Source organism: Varanus komodoensis, unplaced genomic scaffold (genome assembly GCF_004798865.1).
Source record: "Varanus komodoensis strain SLA01 unplaced genomic scaffold, ASM479886v1 scaffold1, whole genome shotgun sequence".
Taxonomy (NCBI): Eukaryota; Metazoa; Chordata; class Lepidosauria; order Squamata; family Varanidae; genus Varanus; species Varanus komodoensis.
The window spans coordinates 101940569-101963762 of NW_025335268.1; the positions used below are offsets into that span (position 1 = coordinate 101940569).

Below are 23194 nucleotides of genomic sequence, written 5' to 3' on the forward strand. Positions count from 1 at the left end.
CAGTTTTCCGGACAAGACAATCCCTCCGGGGCGCCCTGCGCTCCAGCCCCCTGAATTTCTCTCCACTCTCCGAAGAGCCACTCATTCCTTGTTCGCCGCTCCTTCCCATTGGCTGCACTTGCCTTGGCGCCCAGCACGACTCATGACGGGCTGAACCAATTTTCTACAGGTCCGGGAGGAAACAGGCACTTGACTCTTCCACCTTCCGTGAGTCTCGAATACTGGACAACAGCTGTAAGCAGGTGAAAGTTTCACAGTGTGGAAAGGGCTGGTAGACTTCTATTGTCCCCCTCGTGAAGCCATTTCACGGTTGTCCCCGTTTCCCCCCGTTTCAGTTAAATGGTTCGTTCCCCGGCGAACGGGAGGGGGGAGGCTTTGCAGCCATTTTGTGTGTGTTTTGTGAGTGGGGTCCGCGTCGCGCTGCAGAAAGGCTGTTGCTGCCGCGATGTACATCAAACAGGTACACGGCTCTAGATTACATATTTCCTTTTATAAAAGGGCTCCTTTTTCCATGGAAAAGGAAGGGTTGGTTTCATTCACGGCTGTCTGCAGCGGTCGGTGTTTAGTTGCGGATGAAGGAGAAAGAAGGACCCTGCTTGTGAGGCTTTGCGCGGGGGGAGTGCCGGTTTGGGCAGTGAGGCGCGGGCGACGACGAGGCCTTTTTTCGGGGTGCGTCGGCTCTTGCTTTGTAGGGTGCCTTTTTCACGGGAAGGTTAGAGGGACTCCACATTGGGCGGGTACAGCGGGCATAGAAAGGTTGCCTGTGCTTTCCTTGTAGTAAATGCTGCTTCGCAGGGGGTGTGCAGCGAAGGCCCACCCAAGCGGTTCTCCTCAGTTTGTATGATGAGAGTAGGAGAAGAAGGCGATTAGCTGGAGCCGTAGTAGGCGGTCCTTTTCAGCTACGTAATAAAATGAACGGCGGGGAAAGAAGTAAACATACTGATAATTGAAAATAATGGTAGTGAAATGGATTTTGCTCTTCAAGATCCAGAAGAATCAGTTGAGTGCCATAGGATGGTGAGCAAATTATAGAGTACTGAATTAGTTGTTTGGGATGAATTTTCCTTTTCAAGCCTCTAATACGGCTGTTTTTCAGGCCTAGTTCTTACAAGCAGATGATAAGGTGGCAACCCTTTTAAGAGGCTGCACTGCTTTAGATTATAGGTGGGGGGCTTGCATGATTTGAAATTCCTCCGCAGGAAAAAAAAAAAGTTAGCTGTTTATGGACAACTAAAGTGTGAGGGAGAAGTTTTAGCATAGTTTTCTCTTTGCCATGCATTCCCTGATGTGAGCCCTCAGTTGTGGTCAACGGGTATATTCCAGGAACATGGTTTTCTGCCTCATATGGAGGTGCTTTTTGTTTTCTGTTTGATTTTCGAACCAAGGCTGCCGTCCTAAACAGTCTTACTTGGGAGAAAGCTTCATTGAACTGAGTAAGACTTACTTCTGAGTAAACATATAGAACTGTTCTCAGTAACACAGTAATTACTAGTTTCTGGAAGGTATTTTCCAGCTTTTGTTATGGTAAGCCATAATTATTACCTTAGATTAGAATGTCCATTTAGCATTCATTCAGAGTGTTTGGAAAATCCAGTGTTACCCCTTTGTCTGAACTGTGTACAACAACGGGGTTAAAAGTTCTTAAAATTATTAATTTGGTCTGAAATATCATGAATATATTTTGATGGTTGTTCTCAGTGTTGCTGCTCCTGTTGGAAAATTCCTAGTTGTTTAATTTGTAGTTTTTGTGATACTGGATGGCTGTGGATTCACACATGTTCCCAGGCTTAACATTTGTTTAGTACCTAGGAGTTCATCAGTTTCTGACTCCAGCTTCAGTGTGTGCCAGTCACACAATGCCTATGCAAATGCATTGCTTCAAAAGCTTTTATTCATCTCTTTTGAGACAGAAAATTTGTGCTGTTAGATACCTTATACTAACCTAATATCTGCACACTCTTCACTATGGCTCTTTGTGCACTTTATCCACTTTTCTTCTATTGACTCCAGCATATGCAGTACTAATTAAAGGTTCATACACACATTCTAGATTTTTCAGCCAGTATGGTACCATTTAACTTGTCCAATAAGCCTGCTAGACCCCCTTAATGATAGCTTACATATCAGTCTGTGTTTGCATAGGGTCCAAAGTAGCTAAATCTGATTTTATAGTGTACAGATTATTTGGTCCAGATATCAACCTATCAGCCTCTGCATGTAAAGGGCATCACAAACATTATATCCATCAAGTTGTGAACCAGAAAGTCAACTGAACCAGTCTAATCACCTATTGCTTATTTGATTGAATGTCTGTACAGAACTATTAATCTGCCACATTGCTTGCTATATAATGTCTTATAACCCATTATGGATATATAATTTGTGGAGATGTATTCTTGAAAAAAAACCTTCACATAGGATATTAATATATACATATATACATAGCTCTTTACTCACTCACTGAGCTGCAGCTTTGCATGATAGCGCAAGTATTTCTTTTAAATAACGCATGCAGTATGGCTGCCTATGATCCTCCAAACTCAGAGGATTATGGGCATCCAATGGAAGTTGGAAGGAGATTAGAGGCAAGGGAAGGAGCTGAAAATACCACCATGATTCCTCACTTCACCCCTCCCCAACCTCTACACAGGTTGGTCTTGTGATTTTGAAGCTACAGCCAAGATGAAAAGAAGTGCACCAGCTGCAAGGTTATGGGAGTTTGTTCCAAATTATCAGTTTAGATAGTGTCTGGCAGCCCCAGGATTGCTCCCTCACATTCTTTTCTCTGTATTTATAACAATATATAATGAAAAGAAAATACTTGGTTTGTTCTGCTTTAACTCATAACTTTTTAGTGGGTATTGTATACCACATTTATTTATATTATTAAAATTATATTCCGCTGTATTAGCCCAAGGGCTGTCTAAGCAATTTACAATTTTAAAAAATCAATGAAAACAAATAAAACTCACCTTGAGAGTCTCAATTAAAAGATGGTATAGAAATGTTTTAATAAAATAAATAGTTCAGAATGATGTTCAAAAATTGACTATATGAATTAGTAGGAAAAGAGAACTATGCAAAGCAATAAATCGCAGGATTAGAATACCTATCTTTCTTGGCATTAGCCCCATTCCAGGCTGTACTTAAATGAGACATGGATCATATTTGCACACCATAGCAACCTTCCCTACAAATAACTGATGTAGTTTGGGTTGTTTGTGGAATAACCCATGGTGCACCCTACAGACAATTGAGTGTGCCATGTGTTATCTACTCTTCTTTACCCTTCAGTCTTCCCATGAGTATCCCAGCAGGGCATGCCTTGTCTCCCGTCTTTACTGATCCTTTTTGTTGTCACTGCAGCCATTGAAACCCAGGCTTTCTTTTCAAATGGGTTTGTTGTTTTATCCCCTTTTTCTCAGAGATTTCTATTCACAATTCCACATGTGACAACCAGTGAAAACCTCTTTAAAGTTCTAAAGCAGCACATTGGATCAGCTGTTGTTGGTTCACTATTCAGTTTGCTTTCCTTACAATCAAAATGTACAAAAAGATGATGATGGATTTTCAGAGGTGCACAGGTTTGTAATAATGACTATCCCAAATCTGCAGCCTTGACTTTGATGCCCTAGTTGGTGTCTTCTGTCAAAGGTCAGGATGCAGCATCCACGGGTATTGACCAAGTAAGGCTACAAATAGAGTAATTTATTGCTTTGCTTCTCATTTGACAGCTGTCAAGCAGTGAACTGTCATGTAAGAAGCAAAGTCACAAGGGAATCTTTGCTTGCAAAATAGGTGGTGAGTAGATTGCAGACCCACTAATGAGATCCCTCTAGTTTGTTTGTTTGGAGCTGACTGCTCTCCATGTCCGTTACTTTTCCTACCATTTCTAGGTGATTTTTAGGTGCTTGGGAAAGTGAAAAGGTACAAACCACTCCATTTATGAGAGCACAGAGTTTTGACAACTATCAAAAACTCGGGCTTCCTTTTAAAATTCCATCCCCATTCAGCTGTGAGCCAACTCAGTGACTTTGGACCACTCACACATTCTCAACCCAACCCACCTCACATGGTTGTTGTGGGGATAACATTGAAAAGAGGAGGACAATCATGTGAGCCACCTTGAGTTCCTTGAAAGGAAGAAAGGTGGTATATAAATGTAACAAAGTTTTTCTGATGGAGTCATACACAGCCATGAAATCTGGCACTTAGTGAAGCAGATGTCACTGGTGGTGGCACCTGAGAACTTGTCAGGAGTGGCAAGAAGTTTTTACTACTCTTGCTGTGTGCTTGTTCACAGCTTCCCTACACACATGATAGGTTCAGTTGCTTGGATTGGGGTGATATTGCAACCCATTGTGGGTACAGCAATCCCTTCTACAAGCCATTGTTGTTATGGTGGTGTGTCCACAAACAAGTCATCCCGTGGGAAGTAAATCATGCTTGGACTGCATGCCAGTCCACCTTTGCTAGTTACACTTTTTGGATTGCTGTGCAAACAGTATGTTGCATGTTGTTTCCTCACAAATTTACACATAAGAATGATTTGTCGAAATAGGGCTAGCCCTCAGTCACATTACTCCTTTGTGTGGCATAACTATGACAAACATGATCACTAATGTAATCAGTGCTTTGAACAGTACTGCATTAGAGCTAATGCAAACTGGCAGTACAGGCTTTTGCAAAAGAACCTTTTTGTCTGATCCCACTGTTTGGGTTATTTGACTCCCACTTGTTCCATTGTAAAAGTTCGTCTCAATATGGTACATGTATGTACAATTTGTGTTCCTGACCAGGTCCAGTGAGGAAGGCTCACTGGGCATATAGGGCACATACAGGCATCCCATTGCTTATAATTGCCTAGAGTGGTATCTGCCTGGGCATATTATGATCAGGCTTCTGTGAGATTCTTCTGCGATTGCATACTGTAGCCACATATAGTTAGTTTGATCCCAGTGGATTTTTCTGCATCACAGCCTTGTGTACCTCAAAAACACACATGCTTCAGTAATGCAGTGTAAAGAGTAGGGTCACAAACTCAGGTTTTAATCCCTGCTTAGTTATGAAGTTCAGGTATTGATTCTGGGTAGGTCAATATCCTGTACCCTGCAAAGTATAATAAAGAGCATGGTACCTTTAGAAACTATTTGTATTCCTTTGCAGTATTATAGTTCTAAGCAGCTTGGGCCCAGGATACCTAAAGGAGTGTCTTTTTCCCTGCATGTCCTCCCACCCCTTAAGTTCTGCAGCAGGGGCCCTGCTCCAGGAACCCTCCTTGAAGGAAATTAGGAGACAGAATACCTGGAGGAGGGCTTTCTCTGCGGTGGCGCCCCTGCTATGGAATGTGCTCCCTAGAGAGGTCCGCTTGGTGCCAACATCATGTGCTTTTCTGCACCAGGTCGAGAGCTTTTTATTCACCCAGGGTTTTAATGTTTAAAAGATTTTAATTATGTTTATTTCTGTCATGGGCTGTTAGTCTTATTGTTTGGGGTATTTATGATTTTTTATATTGTTGTATTTATTGAATTTTGTTTGTAAGCTGTCCAGAGATGCATAGTGATTGGATGGGTTAGAAATATCCCAGATAAATAAAATAAAATAAAATAATAATAATTTGACCTGTTTGGTGGCTTTTTTAAAACTTGAAATTCTTTATTTCAGGTGATCATTCAGGGGTTTCGAAGCTACAGAGATCAGACTATTGTAGATCCCTTTAGTTCAAAGCATAATGTCATAGGTAAGTTCTCATACAATGGCTGTTACATAATAACTGTATCATTGAAGTAATTATTTTTCATGGACTTGATAATATATATCATCCTTCCACTCACTGTTTGAGGTATGTTACAGTAAAACCATGCAGGCATTAAAATGCAACATTTAGACAAATCGGAAGCAATTAATAAAATACATTATAATAAAATAGAGTCCATATAATCAAAAATTGGCATTAATCACTAAAAGCTGAGCAGAACAGTTTCAGCCTTCTTAAGACCAGTAATGATGAACGAATGTTACCTGCCTGGGAAGGGTTCCAAATAGAGGGTGCTGCCACACAGAAGACCCTGTCTCAATTTCCAAAGTCTGATCTTTGTCGTTCTAGAAGATGGGGCATGAAATAGGGCTCTGGATAATGAATGCACGTTCTGAGTAGATTCAAGTGGGAGATATTTTTTTCCCCTCTATCCTGGCCCCAAGCTACTGAGAGCTTTATAAGAAAGAAGCAATACCTATAAAGCCCTCAACGGCTTGGGCCCTGGGTATCTAAAGGAACGCTTGCGTCCATATATGCCCTCCCACCCCTTGAGATCAGCAACAGATGCCCTTCTCCTGGAACCCTCTGCGAATGATATTAGGAGGGTGAGTACCCGGAGGAGGGCCTTCTCTGCGGTGGCGCCCCACCTATGGAATGCGCTCCCCAGAGAGGTCCGCTTGGCGCTGTCGTTACTTGTTTTTCGGCGCCAGGCTAAGACCTTCTTATTTAAAACTTATTTTAAGTGTTAATTTATTATGTGGGATTTTTAAAAAAATTTAAGCCGAGATGCACTGGGTTTTAATATTTTTAGTGTATAATTTTTGTATGTTTTTGTTTTTGTTGTGAGCCGCTCCGAGGCTTTGTTGCGATGGGGGCGGCATAGAAATGTTTTAAATAAATAAATAATAAATAAATAAAGTTCAGCAACAAATAGAAGGCTACTAAACCTGTTTCAAGGCTGGTATTATGTGGTCTATAAAACACAATTTTGTGGTAGCTATAGTCCCTGAATACTTTTCCAAGCCGTGTAAGAAGGCATAAGCCACTAGTGGTATCGACCTTCCCTAAGAAAGAAGTACCAGTTAGGGCCTCTTGATCACCAAAGTGCATTCTCAAGCTGTGTAACTGCTCCTTCAGAGGGATTGCCACCCACCTAGTCTGCTGACCCAACAGGATTTTAGCTCAATTGAGCTTTGGGTTATTTACCCACATCCACTTCCTTGCTGTGTGTCCAGGCAAGATTTGGATATCATAATTAAACTGATGAGGACAAACTGAAAACTTTTGGGTGGTTTATGTAAATGTTTAAAAGCATGGGGGATGAAATAGAGTCTTGGGGGAGAGAGACCAATCAATAGGTTCTCAAGACAATCTTCTAGGAAGATTGAACCAAGTGAGTGCTTCTGAGCCCTATATTTGCCAAGCCTTCCAGAGGGATGTTGTGAGTGATGCCATTAAAAGTTACTGAGGGATAAAAGAGAATTAACAGGGCTTTGCTCTCCTTGCTTAACTTCTTGCATATGTCAAACACCAAGTCTGTTTCTATACCCAAAGCAGACCTCAGTCCAGATTGAAAAAAGAACCAGATAATCTACTTTATCTAATAAAGAAACGACTTTTGAAGGAACATCCTTCAAGTTTTGAAGGAACTACCTTACCCTAAAAAGGGCCACTAATCGTTGAAGCTGATAGGAGCCAAGATTTTTTCAGGAACTGTCTTACTGTTGCCTCCTTTAGAAAATCTGAAATGTTGTCCTCCCTTAAGGAGGTATTTATAAGCACCACTACCCAGTTGGCTAGCACTGCTTGTGACAGCTGCTATAAGCTAGCAGGAACATGGATCTAAGTAGCAGGTGGTTGGCTCCACCCCTCTGATCAACTTGCCCACATCCCCAGGCAAAACACAAGCTGAAGCTCCTCCATCAACACTGGACAGGTGGTTGCCTCAAGCATTTCACTAGAACCTGTTTTCAGAATGGAGGAGATTGCTACTTCTTGAATATATATTGTTTTTTCTTAAGATTATAGAACTTTGTAGGCTTTGATAATGTCCCTAGAGGTCTGTAATAAACACAGGTGCCTTCACATACATTGTTATGATGTCTACACTTTAACCTAGTGAAATTAAAGCGTTCTTATGCCCTTTTAGTCAGTCATAGCTCAGAAATGTCTTTATTTCCTGCCAAATATTTATGCCAACAAGTAGAACACCAAGAATATCCATAACATTTTATTAATATATAGAAACTTAAACTATGGAAATCTATGTTTGGAAGTTGCTGCTTTTCAACCTAGGCTACCATACCGGATTATTGTGCAGATAAACTGTATCTGAGTGAGGAAAAAAACCGTATATGCCACCCAAAACTGCTTGGAAGAAGAGTGTTATAAAATGTATCCACAAAAATTCTCAAACCTGAGGATTCCTATTGATATGATCAAGTAGGAAGTGTGGCCTGGGAAGGAGAAGTATTCCCAATGTGGTCTGCAGTCCTGTTACATTTTCCATCTACCTACAAACAACTTCTTCTATAGCTTTCTTTGGTGGGCAGTTGGAGCCTGGCTAGAACATTCCTCATGAAGTTATCTATCATGGCGAGAAACCATATGTCGCCACATGATGGCAGTGGAAGCTCCAGTCACATGAATGCATCAGTGATGCAGGGAAGAAAGACAGGTCAATGCACTTCAGAATTAGGTGATGGTCAGAGAATATGGCAAGTCATACTAAAGTCATCCATCATCAAACTCTTTGAGAATGTCACCACCCAGAATGTTTTAATAAAAAATTGATAGTTATTATAAACTAATTGAGTAAATGAATTTATTAAATTTATGCCCCACCTTTCTTTCCAGCAGAATAACTCAAGCGGACTAACAAAGCATAGCTGAAAAAGAGGCCTGTAAAGTCATGCTTTTCACCTTCCCGTTCTCCCTTGCATAGGAGCTGTCTGTTGCTGCAGTCTTAAGTGGGAAGGACTGTGAGGCAGTTGGGTCAGACAAGCCAGTGCAGAGAACCTTTCTTTTTCTCCTGGGCTAGAGTGAATGACTCTTGAATGGAGTTCCTAATAAATGATAGCTAGGCTAGTCTGTGGGTGTGGGGGAGCATATTACCTTGTGCATAAATTTGTTTCTTGTGTCTTAGAGATGAAACTTTCAGTTTAAAAACATGTAGTTCATGGAATTATATAAATTAACTTGATTTTATCTGTAATATCAACTGTTTATTTTTAGTTGGTAGAAATGGTTCCGGAAAAAGCAACTTTTTCTATGGTAAGTACAAGCTTACAAATAAGAGGTAAATATGATGGATTACTGTTTGAGAACTTTGTTTCTTCTATTGTTCCAAATTTGCATGTAATCAGTATAATTTAAAATAAAGATGTACTTCAGGGTATTAGATTTCACACTGTCCATTTTTAGTTTACTTTCAGCAGGGGTGTGTAAATGTGCATATATAGAGGGGGAGCTGAAAGTTAAAAAGAGCAAACTTATTTCTTGAAATTGTCTGAAGCTTTCCACTGCTCAAGCTAAATATCCAGTATTTATTTTGTTAAAATCAGTATTTTTCTGGGGTGAGAGAACATTTCCCCCCTCAACTTCATCTTTGATTTAGAATGTCTGCATAATTTCACTTCATGATTTGCTATTCTGATCTTTTATCTTTTCTAAATTACTGACAATTAACTGTCTGGGTAATTTAGTATTCCTGCAGGAGATGTGATTCAGCTATTTTGTCACTCAGTGCAGAGTTGCAGCAGTCTTCCCTGTCCTCAGTGGAGGCAAGGTCAGAACAGCAAATCATACCAAAACATTGAGCAAAGCTTCTTTGAGGGAGGGTAGTTGTTCTTTTATTATAGTAGTTTATCTTTTTGGAAAGTGTGCCACAACTCATGTGCAAGGCTTTAGGTAGTTCTGCTCTAGTAAGCATTACAGTAAGCATTAAAGAGCCTCCCTGCATCATTATTCAGTTTCTGTACTAAGCTGGAGGAAAAGCTGCAGTGTGCTATGGGAGAGGCAAACAGGAGTTCAGGTTTAAATTCATGCTGAAGGAGCCCTAGAGGCCCATTGCTATGGTGCAGGAATGCCACAACCAGCCACTGTGTCATAGACTAGTCACTCATGTCCTCCACACACTGAAAGTGAATGTTGAAGGAAAAAAATTCTCTGCTACCAGATGTTGGCAAGCAATGATTTTATCAAACTTCATGCTTCAAGAACACTATACAGCTACTAAAATTGCCAAAGTTTCTCCAGTCTAGATGTGTGTTTGCATGTTTCAGTTTCTACCTTTCAGTAGTAGTTTCTCAAAAATTTTAGTAGTATTAATGCATGAACATGTTTCTACATTTTTAGTTGTGATTGTGCATGGCCTGCCCCTCTCTAGCAAATAGGATGAACCCCCAACTTTCAAGCTGCAGAAAGGAGTAGGAATTGACCCTGTAGATGTGTGGTAGTCCCCTGGTTTTGATAATGATTGCTAACAAATGGCACTGTATTTTCTTCATTACAGCAATTCAGTTTGTTCTCAGTGATGAATTCAGTCATCTTCGTCCTGAGCAAAGGCTGGCTTTGTTGCATGTAAGTGAAGATAATGGATATATGTAAGCATGCTGCTATTGCAAAATAAGTAACTAACATCACACTTAAAGTTGCACTTTGATAAAATAATATATAGTGGCTTTTATTGTTTATATATTTTTCCCACTCCCAAGAGTACCAAGGTGGGATTAAAAAAACTTATGAAATACAAATTGTACCTATTACAGAGGTTTTCTTTAGGCCAGGTATGGACATAGTTCTTATTAAAACCCTGAAATCCAGCAGCCAGGGCCAAGTGCAAAATAGCGCCTCAGAGAAGCAGACATATATTTTGAGCAGTGGTGTCAAACCTTGTTTCCTATGATGGATGCATTCTGTCTGGCAAAATCTGTTTGAGGCCCAGAGCCAAAAGTGGGTGTAGCTGGAGCTATCACACATATGTTATTTCATGTTCCCATCCCATCCATCCATTCCAGCTCTCCCCACTTTATTTCTTAGGCCCTCTCTCCTAGACTCAGCACCACAAATAAACTTTTGATAAAGTTTCCATTGGCAGGATTGGCCAGGTGATTTGTGGGTTGAGGGGTGTGCAAGAAATGGAAGGATAACTCTTACCACTTGTGAACACACACACTGATGATTTGGGCCTCATATGGAAATTAGGCATTAAAAAACCCCTTGACTGGCATGGATGGAATTTTTTCATAAAGCCTAATTGTTATGAGAGAAGATTGCATGGAGTAGAAATTCCCCACCTCAACCTTGATTTCAGAGTTACAAAACAACATTTGGTTGAACATATGTTCACCCCAGGAATTTGCTTTCAGAACCTGAAATGATTTCACATTTTTTTTCACTCCTGCTTCTCTCCCAATCATTCTTCAGTAACTCAGCCTTATTTAGAAGGGGGGAAAAGCCATTTAGCTGTTGCTTGCTATTGTTAAATAACCGAGAGTCAGAAACTTGGCAACAAATGGTTGTTCACTCATGGGAGGTCCCAGTCTTTAGTCTGCTTGCTACATTTCTTAATAGAATTTTTAGGCTGTTGTTTTACGAAGTTATAAGGCCTTCTCATATTGGAAGAAGAAAGAAGTCAGTAGTATCCAATGTTGGTAGTGTGCCAGCACCAATCACATCACACTGATGGAAATAACCAGTAGCACAATGGAAAGCTGCCACCCCAGAAACTAGGTTAGACAATTTTTTCTAGAATGGGGCATGTTAGTAGAGCACCCATATGTGAACTAGTTCGGAAGTGCTAGTTTAGGATAATTTCTGGTTGTACTATCAAGTGCTAGTTTTCAGTTGTGCTAGCATTTATGCCCACTTGCACAAGGTCTGTGTTCTATATGTCTCAGAATGTTTATACTTTGAATTTATGACAGTAAGAGTGTTTACCAGAAAAGCATGGGGAGAGTGTTGTGCAAAATGTATACTTAATTATTTGGATTAATACAATAAGCCTATTAATCTTTTCCAGGAAGGAACAGGTCCTCGAGTTATTTCTGCCTTTGTGGAAATTATTTTTGACAATTCAGATAACAGGTTACCGGTAAGCTAAATAATTCAACTTCTTGTTAGTGTACATCTCACCTTTGTTTGGGTTGTTTTTAAGAGGCAAATAATGCAGACTACCTAGGTTATGGATTGCATTTTGGATGTTAACTCCCCTGTGCTTTTTTTTCCTTCAGATTGATAAAGAAGAAGTATCTCTTCGCAGAGTTATTGGAGCTAAAAAGGATCAATATTTCCTAGACAAGAAAATGGTGACGTAAGTGCAATTTCTTTATCTGTTAAACCAAATCTAGATTAAATATGTAACTTCACAAACTGTGGGAATATCAGGAAGGATAAGCACATCTGGAAACCTTCAACCATGTCTGTCCCTTAGCTACTTCCTGTGTCCTTGCACACTTTTTCCATCAACTGAGTGGTAGAGCTCACCTATTAGTATGAGGGAAATGCCAATATTCATCAGGATTGATAGGACAGATACGATTCAAAGCTCCCCACAGCAATCCCAAGCAAGACAGAAGCAGGGAAATCTGTTTTTGAGTAAACGTGTGAAATTTTTGCTTATTAGTAATTCCAGTAGATTGTTCACTTGAGTCTTTTGCTTAAAAACATGCAGTTACTAAAGGAGTGCCTTCACCTAAAGTTCCTATTAGGGTTCAGTCAAGGAGAGAATACTATGGGTCTCAGGACATCAAATATTTTGCACCTGTCTAAACAGGACTTGGGACTGGCCTAAGTAGCACCCTCAATTGGTGTTATGCTTATTGACAGCAATTTGAAGGATAAGTCAAGTTTGAAGTTCATGCCAATAGTTTACAAATATGTGAGGCAGTAGTAATGGGAAAAATGAGGTAATATTTCAGCAGTTAGGTGATCATGGTCCTGCTTCTTCACTATATAGCAAGAAGTCCAAGCAGCAAGTATAAATCCCCTAATAAGCAAAAGTTTTCATGTCTAGATCTCATTGAAGCAGACTGATGACTAGTTTTGTCCCATATTTACATGATCCTCTTTATTAACTGGGGCGATTGAAAAGTTAACTGTTGGAAAATTTATTTCTAGGAAAAATGATGTGATGAATCTTCTTGAAAGTGCTGGATTTTCTCGCAGCAATCCCTACTATATTGTTAAGCAAGGAAAGGTATGATTAATAACTGTTCTGCGTAAAGCAAAATGTCAGTAATATTAATGTGATTTTCTAAATAAATACTAAGCAGGCATTTTATTACCATTACATTTTCATTGATGAATATATTCTTAATCATTTTGTATGTACATGATATGTGAATATGATAATTGAATCCATTTCCTTGTTAGTATCTCTTAATTCTTATTCTTTCCTTTGTTGGTTACAGTGCTGTGGCATTAAATTATTTAAATTATAGCAATAGAATAATTATAGTGCCAACTTCAATTGAATATTTGACCAAATGAAAACTGCATATTATTTATTCACTACATTTCTATCCTGCCCAATAGCTGATGTAGTTCATAACAATTTAAAAACCTTAATTACAGTTTAAATACAGTACAAAAATTTAAATGTTTAAAACTACAGCAGAAATAAAAACCAGACTAAGACTTAGCAAAGCTACAAAGAATTAAAACATTGTACAGAATTTAAAACAGACTAAAAATAAACTTCCTGGGAAAACAAAATAAGTTCTTTGTCTGTCCTTTGTTGGAAAGAGTGTGCTGTAGGTGTCAGATGGGCCTCTTGAGAAAGTTCATTCCATAGCAAGGGTACCACAACAGAAAAGGCCCTCTTCTTAGTGGCCACCCACCTGAATTCCTTTGGAATATGCCAAATTACTCTTTTCTGAAATATTTTCAGATGAAAAAACTGCTAACGATTCTGTATGATTATGTAGACCTGACAAAATCATATACCAAAATCATAGGTATATTGACTGATTGACTATAGCCATTTTCACATCACTTTTTTTTTTTAAAAGCCTGAATCTAGCACTTGTCCTAGCATGTATATGCTTAAGTGGCTGAAAGGTACATCTTTCCAGATAGCTGGATCATACTGGAACTGTATTCTACAATAAAGTTTAGTATTTGGGGTCAAGGTATATCTGAGGACTTATTTTTTAGCAGAATAGGTAGGAAAAGGAGTGAAAATGTGGCTTTCCAAATATTGTTGAATATATACTCAACAGTCCCAAATAGAATAGTTTATGGATGGGTGATGGGAGTTGTAGTCCAATATTAACCTGAGGGTAAAAGTTGTCTCCTCATAACCTGAACAGTGTTGTATGTGTTACATTGTTAGTTATTGTGTTAGCTATTTGCTATGTATAAACAGAATAATGATGAAAATGTTGCATTTTTCTGTCTTCTTAGATCAATCAGATGGCCACAGCGCCAGACTCTCAGCGACTCAAACTTCTAAGGGAAGTAGCTGGCACTAGAGTATATGATGAACGTAAAGAAGAGAGTATTTCTTTAATGAAAGAAACAGGTAAAAGTACTTTTCTCCATTAGCATTTCCAAATCTTTCTCTCTAACTAACCTTAATGGTGAGTCACCAAGCACAACTTTCAATCTTAGACCAGGGACAGGTTCATATTACTATATTCAGTCCTTCAGATAGTCTGAATCTAAAACTTTTGGGGATGCCTTCCCTTGAGGCTAATATTTCAAGGAGGTAGTGAATGCTGGAGATGGGCAGGGCAAGAGCCCTGTCTTTCTTGATAATTAACAAATGCACAGAACTAGACTTACTTCACATTCTTCCTAATTTTCTTTGTTACTCACACCAAACATGTACAGAAATCCAGCCACACAGGCCTAGACAGGCACCCTGCTTGAGTTGCATTTGCTCCATCCCAGCTCCGCTTTGCTGCAGTGACTGGATTCTCTCTTCCCAATCCAGCATGAAAATGCAATGGGATACTTTGGGAGGAACTTAATGATCTATTTTTTTTCACCAGCAGCTTGCTTGGTTGGTTTCCATGCTGTGTGGGAAGATAAAAGAGGTTGGGGCAAGCTATAAATTAATTTGCTGTGGACCAGCAGTTCCCCCCTCACTGGTTTGAGGCTTTATATGTCAAAATCAACACTTGAAATTGGTCCTGGAAAGGCACTGGCAACCAGTGCATCTGCTACAGTATTTAAATAATTTGTTCCAGCTGTCTAGCATTTGAACAGCCAAACTTGTGCACCTGCTAAAGTTTTCAAGTTGTCTTCCAAGGCAACCCCACTTACTGTACATTATAATAGCCTAACCTGGATTGACCCTAGTGCTGAATTGATCCAGGTGACTGAGGAAAGGCAATTCTTTTCTATATGGGGCCACCACTGACACAACAATAGACTCTCACAAAAAGTATCCCAACCACTCAACTACTACCTGAGCTGTCATAGTTGATTCAGAATCTGAGGGAAACCCTATGCTGTGCACTTGTTCCTTCAGGGGGAATGCAACCCCATCCAGCACCAGAAGTAACCCTCTATTCAGATCAGTAGCTGCTTCCATTTTGTCTGACTTAAGCTTCCTCCTTTTCACCTTTGTCTAACCAAAATCTGCCTCTAGACACTGGTTCAAGAGTTCCACAGCATGCCTGGGATGAGTGGTAATAAACAAAATTGCCTGTACAGACCTCTGAATCCCAAAGAGATTTTGTGTGGCTGTTAAGAAGAATAGATAACAAGATAGGAACCATGTAGCACCTATATCCCACAGTTCGCAGAATGGAACAGCAGGCTCCCCACACCACATTTGATATCATGATCCCAGGAAGAACTATAGCAAAACCACAGTGAACATGATTAACTTTCTATATTTTTGTTTGTATTTTTATTTCACTGTCATTCTATATTTTCAGTGTAAGAAATGGAATATTGTTCTAAGGCTTAATTTTAAATTGTTAAATCATACAAAATTTTAAACTGATTTTAAAAAAATGTTTTTCTGGATAGAACATTTAAATGATTATTTCTGTTATGTAGTAAGTAATTGTTATTCTGAGTGGTGAGAGGTTGCTATTATAAAAGAAATCAGTGTTGACTTGTTTTATTTCTTGTCTGCAATAGTTCAATCATTTAATCATTTCTTAAATTCTCTTAAAAGAGGGGAAAAGGGAGAAGATAAATGAACTATTAAAGTACATTGAAGAGAGACTGCATACTTTAGAAGAGGAGAAAGAGGAGCTAGCTCAATATCAGAAGTGGGATAAAATGAGGAGAGCACTAGAATACACTATTTATAACCAGGAACTTAATGAAACCCGAGCTAAACTTGATGAGGTAAGTCATTTTCTGAACCATATGTTAAATATTATTTCTTCATAGCCAGCTTTTGTTTTTTTTTTTATGGTAGGTAGTTTTGTGTAGTGTAAAAACGTGTAATTTATATGGTACATGATAACTGATAAAAGTGATAGTATAGCACGGACTTACTTTAAATCTGCTACTTAAATTGTGATAACTTTGCAGCTTTCTGCCAAACGAGAAACAAGTGGAGAAAAATCAAGGCAATTAAGGGATGCACAGCAGGATGCACGAGATAAAATGGAGGTAAGAGCTACATAACTTTAATAATTTCGATAAGTACTGTTCTTCTGCTGCACAATAGCCTCAATCATAGTTAGTTGCATTCAAGATACAATGTAGATTGTGATGTACCTTCAGATGTTCATCACCTGTATTACTCATCTTGGCTAATTAATTTAGTAGATAGATTCTTTTTCATTTTGAAAACATTGTATAACCTATTGGTTTCTGCAGTCTTTTTTCATATGTTGTGCCTTTGTGTAGGAAATTGAACGGCAAGTACGTGAACTGAAAACCAAGATTTCAGCTATGAAAGAAGAGAAGGAACAACTCAGTGCTGAAAGACAGGAACAGATAAAACAGAGGACCAAACTAGAACTTAAAGCAAAAGACTTGCAAGATGAATTGGCTGGAAACAGTGAACAAAGGGTAAGGTCACAGGACTAGCAGTAGGTAATATCTCAAGACATTTTAAATTGTATGATCCATCGGAATGTAAAAGCCTTAGTGCAGACACTTTTGTAAAAACAGGTAATATACACATTATCCTCTGTTATCTAGGTTCCCTTATGTAAGTTTCAACATAGAAAAATTATTCTTGTTCCTGTTTATATTACTTGGTTTATGGTAAGAGAATTGGAAGTACAGCCCAGAGATATAAAATTTACTCCATAACAGGTTTTCACTTTCCACAGTTAGAGCTTCCACAGATAACTGCTTCTTCAAGGCTGTATTAAGGTACAGTCACTTCTTGAAGACTAGCTCTTTTGTTCAAGGCACATTCACTTATTGAAGAACAGCTCTGTTAAAGTCAAGGACCCATAGATGCCGCTTAGAAGTTGATGAGTTGTTAAACTATGGGCCAAAGCCAAATCTGAGGAATATATCCTGTCTAGTACTTCTGTAGCTACAAACTTCTTGAGGTATTATTTTTTTTCTCAGAAAGAGCATGATAATAATTGACTTAATATATTCTTGACCTTCTTGTTAACTTCATTTTCAGAAAAGACTATTGAAAGAGCGGCAGAAGCTTCTTGAGAAAATTGAAGAAAAGCAGAAAGAACTGGCAGAAACAGAACCAAAGTTCAACAGTGTGAAAGAAAAAGAAGAAAGAGGAATTGCTAGGTCTGTGTAGTGGCTACCTACAATGATGTGCAACATAGAATGGACATACTGTCTGTGCCAAATGCATTCAGTTCCCCAACCAGGTGTTCTCCAGATGGGTTGGACTTTTATCAGCCCCAGTCAATATAGTCATTGTGATCCAACTCATCTGGCACCAAGTTGAAGAAAGGTGCTAGTTCCTATGTGAACAGTAAAAAATAGCCAGAAATTGATTGTGGAAATTTACAAATGTCATGTAAGAAAGACGTGACAAGAACTGCTGGAATGGATGGGGTTGTTCTGTGTAAAAGATGGGGACATCAGAGTGTGAATAGGAGAGGTTGCTGTTCTGCCATTTGGAAGCCAGATGTTTTCTGCCATCAAAAATAGGCTTGAGTTGTTAACATTTTTGCTAATGTACTACCACTCCAAATGCAAAGTTGCAATCCTCTAAAACTTATTCTTGGTAAGTTGATTTGCAGCTTAAATGGTTAGGAATTCAAGAATATACTGAATTGAACAAGAACAGAAAAACTATAGAAATTGCACAGATTCTGACATATTAAGAAATATCAAAGCTTGATATCCTCATTGCTCATTTGATCTATCATTTGATGAGTAAAAATGATAGCAAAATTATCAGAAATTTTCTCAGGTTTGAAAGATATCCCATTTATATATATATAAAATCCCAAGTGTCCGTTGACATTTCTTCCTTCAGTTTCATAACAGCTATGCTGTATACAAAAGATAAACTTAATTCTGAAGAATATGTTGTGTTTACAATACTTGCATTTCAAATAATTCTACATGCTTTTCTTGAAACAGACTGGCACAGGCTACACAAGAGAGAACAGATCTTTATGCAAAGCAAGGTCGAGGAAGTCAGTTTACCTCTAAAGAAGAGAGAGATAAGTGGATTAAAAAAGAACTCAAATCCCTAGATCAAGCCATCAATGACAAAAAAAGACAGATTGCTGCTATACATAAGGATTTAGAAGATACAGAAGCTAACAAGGAGAAGAATCTGGAACAGTACAGTGTAAGGATTTGGTGATACAAAAATAGGTGGTACAAAAATATTGAAACTAGCTTAAATTGTTTGTATACAATTTGGATTTTTGGAAGCTACATTTTTATTTTAAATGCATATGTTGCATTTTGTTCATTTGTACATACATTGGGGTGCATTCAGTGCAATATCTGCACAAGTGAAGTTTCCCACCACTTTACTACCTTAAAACTGTCTGGGTGTCTCTAGGAGGAGAGGATTGGATGGGGTGAAATTCAACCCTATCTTTTGTCACCTTATTTTCTGAACATTCTTACAAGAAAGATCTTGACTAGAACAATCAAGGTGGAATATATTTGAAGCCCTCACCAGATATTTCCGTCTACAGAAGGACTGGGAGTCTACTTCTGCTTTTTGTGAGGTGTTCACCTTGGCATGCACATTGTTGCTGTATTAGATAGTATATTTGACTAGGGGATTCTGGTTTTGCAGGATAGCATTTCCATGGATTGGGCCTTGGCCCACAGATCCCTGTTCAACAGGTGGATGTACAGTAAAGGCAAAAGAGACAGTATGATACAAATTGATCCTGATTCTCTGTCTTCTGCAGAGAATATTGCATTGGCTGAAAGGAAACACATCAAGTGTCAAAAAGCACTCTGTTGCATGTTTTAATGAAGTTAATGTACTGATCTACACCAAAAAAATCCGCACAAATGTTTGTTAATATCTGCTTTCTAAAACCTGCAAAGATCATTCTGCATTTAATTATAAATACATTCACAAAACCATGCTGCTTTAAAGGTAACAAAGTGCATTAACATCAATCCAAATTATGAAATGTTTTATTTTCAAATACTTCTCCTTATGGCTATTAGAAACTGGATCAGGATCTTAATGAAGTGAAGGCTCGTGTTGAAGAACTGGACAGAAAATACTATGAAGTAAAAAATAAAAAAGATGAACTACAGAGCGAGAGAAAGTTAGTAATTTATATTATTGATTTATTTATTTCATTTCTGTACTGTTCAGTAGCTAAAAGTATCTAAGCCATTCTCAGCAGTTTATAAAACACAAAAAAATGCAAAAAGGCTTTATTGAATTCTACCTCATTTTTGTCTGTGATGTAAAGAATTTGTAAGCTTAATCTTTTTGTATAAACTCTTTCCTCTTTTAAATGTCCCACAAAGATTTCACTTAGGATTATAAAATCATTTATTGCTCAAACATTTATACATATAGTTTCAGTACTGAAATATAGACACTTATAGCAGGGTTGAAGAACCTCTTTCACTGCAAAAGAAGCTCTTGAAGGCCACATTCCAGTGGTGGTTCAGGCCAAAAGGCAAAGGAAATATAGTCCAAAAAAGTACAAAAAATACCAGCATACTGTAGCTTAAAGCTCTTCTACTAACAAAGGCTTAGGAGAAGCATTTCCACCTTTTAGAATGGAGGAAAAATTTCACAGAAGCTGGAAAACCACTAAACAGTCAGTGGCTGGAAGGAATTTCCAGTTGTCTAGGAAATTCCAGAGGGCCAGATGTTGGCCATGGGCCTGAAGTTCCACACCTCTGAATACAGAATCTGGAGTCTCTGAGTGAGAAGATCGTGCCAGTGCCCGGTATGTTTGTTTTGTTAGTGCATGAAGGCAATTTCTTCCTTCATACTAGTATAGGCACTCCCCCTTGTGCTATCAGGTTACAAGTCTTTTGTAGCTCAAGCCCATCAAGACAGTTGTGAGGGAAAAAATTCATCTTCTAAGGATGTGAGCTTTCATCTTCCCCAGTAATTGTAGTAATCAGAATTCCTCTTGGAATGGTTTGGATTATGACATTGTTAGAGATGTTACAGATCCTCCTTCAGCTAATTATGTAGCAAGTGTATTAATGTGATCGGTATGCTGCTTTAAGGCATCTTTAGTAACATGAAAGTCAACTATTTTTCAGTTATTTGTGGAGAGAAGAGAATGCAGAACAGCAAGCTCTTGCAGCAAAGCGAGAGGATTTGGAAAAGAAACAACAGCTTCTTAGAGCAGCAACAGGAAAGGTTGGATTCCTATCATATAGTGAAAATTTATACAGGTGTCTAATACTGCAAATGCAATATTCTTACACTTAAACTCTCCATTTTATTCTTTTCAATGATATTGTGGAGGGGCTTGTCAAGGTTATAAATAAGAAGTAAAACTGTGTAAATATAAAGGCTTCATTGAAACAAAATATTTATTTGTGTGTGTGAGAGAGAGAGCAAGCGAGCAATTACCAAATTCCTCAGTTACCATATATCAAGTCCAATGCATGTTCCCTGTGCTCTGGCTTCCATGGCCTGGCAACTTAATTTGTTAAGAAGTACTGTATCTTATAATATTATTTGACAATGTTATAGTAACAGTGTAAAGTTGTAGCAAATCTGCAACCTTCTGACCCTATCGGGTCAAAACTAATAACAATCAAAAGGGTGGGGGATTCTTGAAATATTTGAAAATTAGTTATAAGGATTAGACTGCTTTTACACATTGAAGGAAGTACAAATAATTCTATTTTTTATGACAGGCTATTCTAAATGGCATTGACAGCATAAATAAAGTTTTGGAGCATTTTCGGCGTAAAGGCATTAACCAACATGTTCTGAGTGGCTATCATGGAATAGTGATGAATAATTTTGAGTGTGAGCCTGCTTTTTACACTTGCGTTGAAGTTACTGCAGGAAACAGGTATAGTTCTGACTGAGCTTTCTCTTTGTAAAAACGTTTGTTGCTATAATTATTGCCACTAAAATAAATGCTCTGAGGGCTCTTAAACTGGTAGATCATGTTTATTTTCTAAACATGTTTTTGTACGAAACTTGAGCTGTACAAAACATTGAAGGATACTTTTCATCTTTAGTGTGAGAAAGCAGGGCACACTTAATTATGATGAAATTCTATTCATTCTTTCTCTTTTTATTAGGCTGTTTTATCATATTGTAGATTCTGATGAGGTTAGTACTAAGATATTAATGGAATTCAATAAAATGAATCTACCCGGAGAAGTAACTTTTCTTCCTCTGAATAAACTGGATGTTAGAGATACTGCATATCCTGAAACCAATGTGAGTCCTATTTTCCTTTTTAAAATAACTAAACTTTATTGGTCAGTTGGTCATATAGAATTGTTTTAGTGCTGTGCAAAGAAATCAGAGATCTGCATGTGAACTGTGGGCCTTGAAGGGCTGCATCAGCACCCCTTAGAGTCCTTCATCACCAGTGCAGGTGGTTGCTGTTAACGCCAAACAGTGTTGCTGGGAAAGGTAGGTCATCCCTGCATGCCATGTTTCCTTGCAGAAGTAGTAGTTCATTCAGGTATATGGGGAGCATTTGTTTTGTTTCCCAGCAAAACCACACTGTCAGAACCTCAGTTCTGCAGGGGAACATGATACTGCATTCCAGCAGTAAGTACCTCAGACTCTAAATCGGAACAGGAGAAGGGTCAGAATCAGAATTCTTAGCCAAAATGCTAAGACCAACAAGTGTTAATATAAGCCAAGCAGCTGGTGAGAACCAGACCACCTTTGGTCTGGGGGGAATCACTGTAAACAGCAAGGGGCAAGATGTGGGGGAGGGGGGAGATACAGCTTAATTAGTTCCATTGTTTGATGCCAGATCAAGGAAGCTAGATAAGAGTTCACTTTCTCTTGCACACAAGCAACCTTGAATGCCCCTGGGGTTGGAAGTAACTCTGTTTGGTGAGGAAGGGAAGAGGGATGCAGTTTGGAATCAACTTCTCTAGTACTGAATCTCTAGATACCTATTAACTATGCGATTTCATTCAATTTAAGGGGATTCTAGTGTGATTTTCTTGCATTCGTGATTTTTAGTATTCAGCATTGGATTAGTTATATTTTTGGTACAAGGTTGAGTTATGTACTGTTTTTAACCTCTATATTTTGTGCCTGAGGAGAACTGAAATACTCAAGAATTCATTTTAACCATGTGATGTGGCTATTTTAACTTTAGGATGCTATTCCTATGATCAGTAAACTGAGATACAACCCAAGATTTGATAAAGCTTTCAAGCATGTTTTTGGAAAGACTCTTATTTGTAGAAGTATGGAAGTGTCTACCCAGCTGGCCAGAGCTTTTACTATGGATTGTATTACTTTAGAAGGTACGGTATGGGTACAAGTTTATGTTGGAAAGGAATTTGATTTGGTGGCTACTCAACATCTATAATGTAATGAGCTGCATTTACACATCATGTGAAATCATTTTCTCAATGTCATACTTTCCATATATTTTGAATTACAAGTACCATAATCTCTTATCATTGCTATACTAGCTGCGGCTAATGGGAAAAGTAGTCCAAAATAGCTTGAAGACATGACTAGTGTGCCTCAAAACATGAAGACTGAAAGAAACCCAGAGGCTTGGTTCTGCATGCTTTTCTCTCCATTCTTTTCCTCCTATGGAATCAGGAGGAAGACTTTGATGGTATCTACTTCTCATTTCCCTTAAACTTAGCTGCTTGTTGTATATGAACTGCAAACTAAAGCTAGTAAGTTTCAAAACAAGCCAGCTTGTGTTAAGAAGTTGGCTTGTTTACACTAACTATAGTTCATGTAAAATATTCTCAATTCACATGGGCTGACAATCCAAATTTAAAGTATCCTTATAGTCTGAAGTGCCTGATCCTGCCTAATCTTAAGCAAGGTTGGGCCAGGTTGAAATCTGGATGGGTGACTTAAAGTATTGTGAACCGCCCGGAGAGCCTTGGGTACAGGCAATA

General features: G+C 38.5%; 1 protein-coding gene across 1 annotated transcript in view; it reads left to right on the forward strand.

The window, feature by feature from the left end:
• Positions 1 to 362: 362 nt before the first annotated feature.
• Positions 363 to 23194, forward strand: part of SMC3 (structural maintenance of chromosomes 3) — a 32929-nt gene continuing 10097 nt past the window's right edge. Inside the window, exons 1-18 of the mRNA XM_044438495.1 lie at positions 363 to 460; positions 5665 to 5740; positions 8993 to 9031; positions 10272 to 10339; positions 11781 to 11852; positions 11992 to 12071; positions 12878 to 12956; positions 14165 to 14282; positions 15894 to 16069; positions 16259 to 16339; positions 16580 to 16744; positions 17319 to 17440; positions 18248 to 18461; positions 19310 to 19413; positions 20378 to 20477; positions 20984 to 21144; positions 21380 to 21521; positions 22426 to 22576. Of these exons, the coding sequence (XP_044294430.1) occupies positions 446 to 460; positions 5665 to 5740; positions 8993 to 9031; positions 10272 to 10339; positions 11781 to 11852; positions 11992 to 12071; positions 12878 to 12956; positions 14165 to 14282; positions 15894 to 16069; positions 16259 to 16339; positions 16580 to 16744; positions 17319 to 17440; positions 18248 to 18461; positions 19310 to 19413; positions 20378 to 20477; positions 20984 to 21144; positions 21380 to 21521; positions 22426 to 22576 (1963 nt within the window). The 5' untranslated portion in view covers positions 363 to 445. The remainder of the gene's footprint in view (positions 461 to 5664; positions 5741 to 8992; positions 9032 to 10271; positions 10340 to 11780; positions 11853 to 11991; positions 12072 to 12877; positions 12957 to 14164; positions 14283 to 15893; positions 16070 to 16258; positions 16340 to 16579; positions 16745 to 17318; positions 17441 to 18247; positions 18462 to 19309; positions 19414 to 20377; positions 20478 to 20983; positions 21145 to 21379; positions 21522 to 22425; positions 22577 to 23194) is intronic.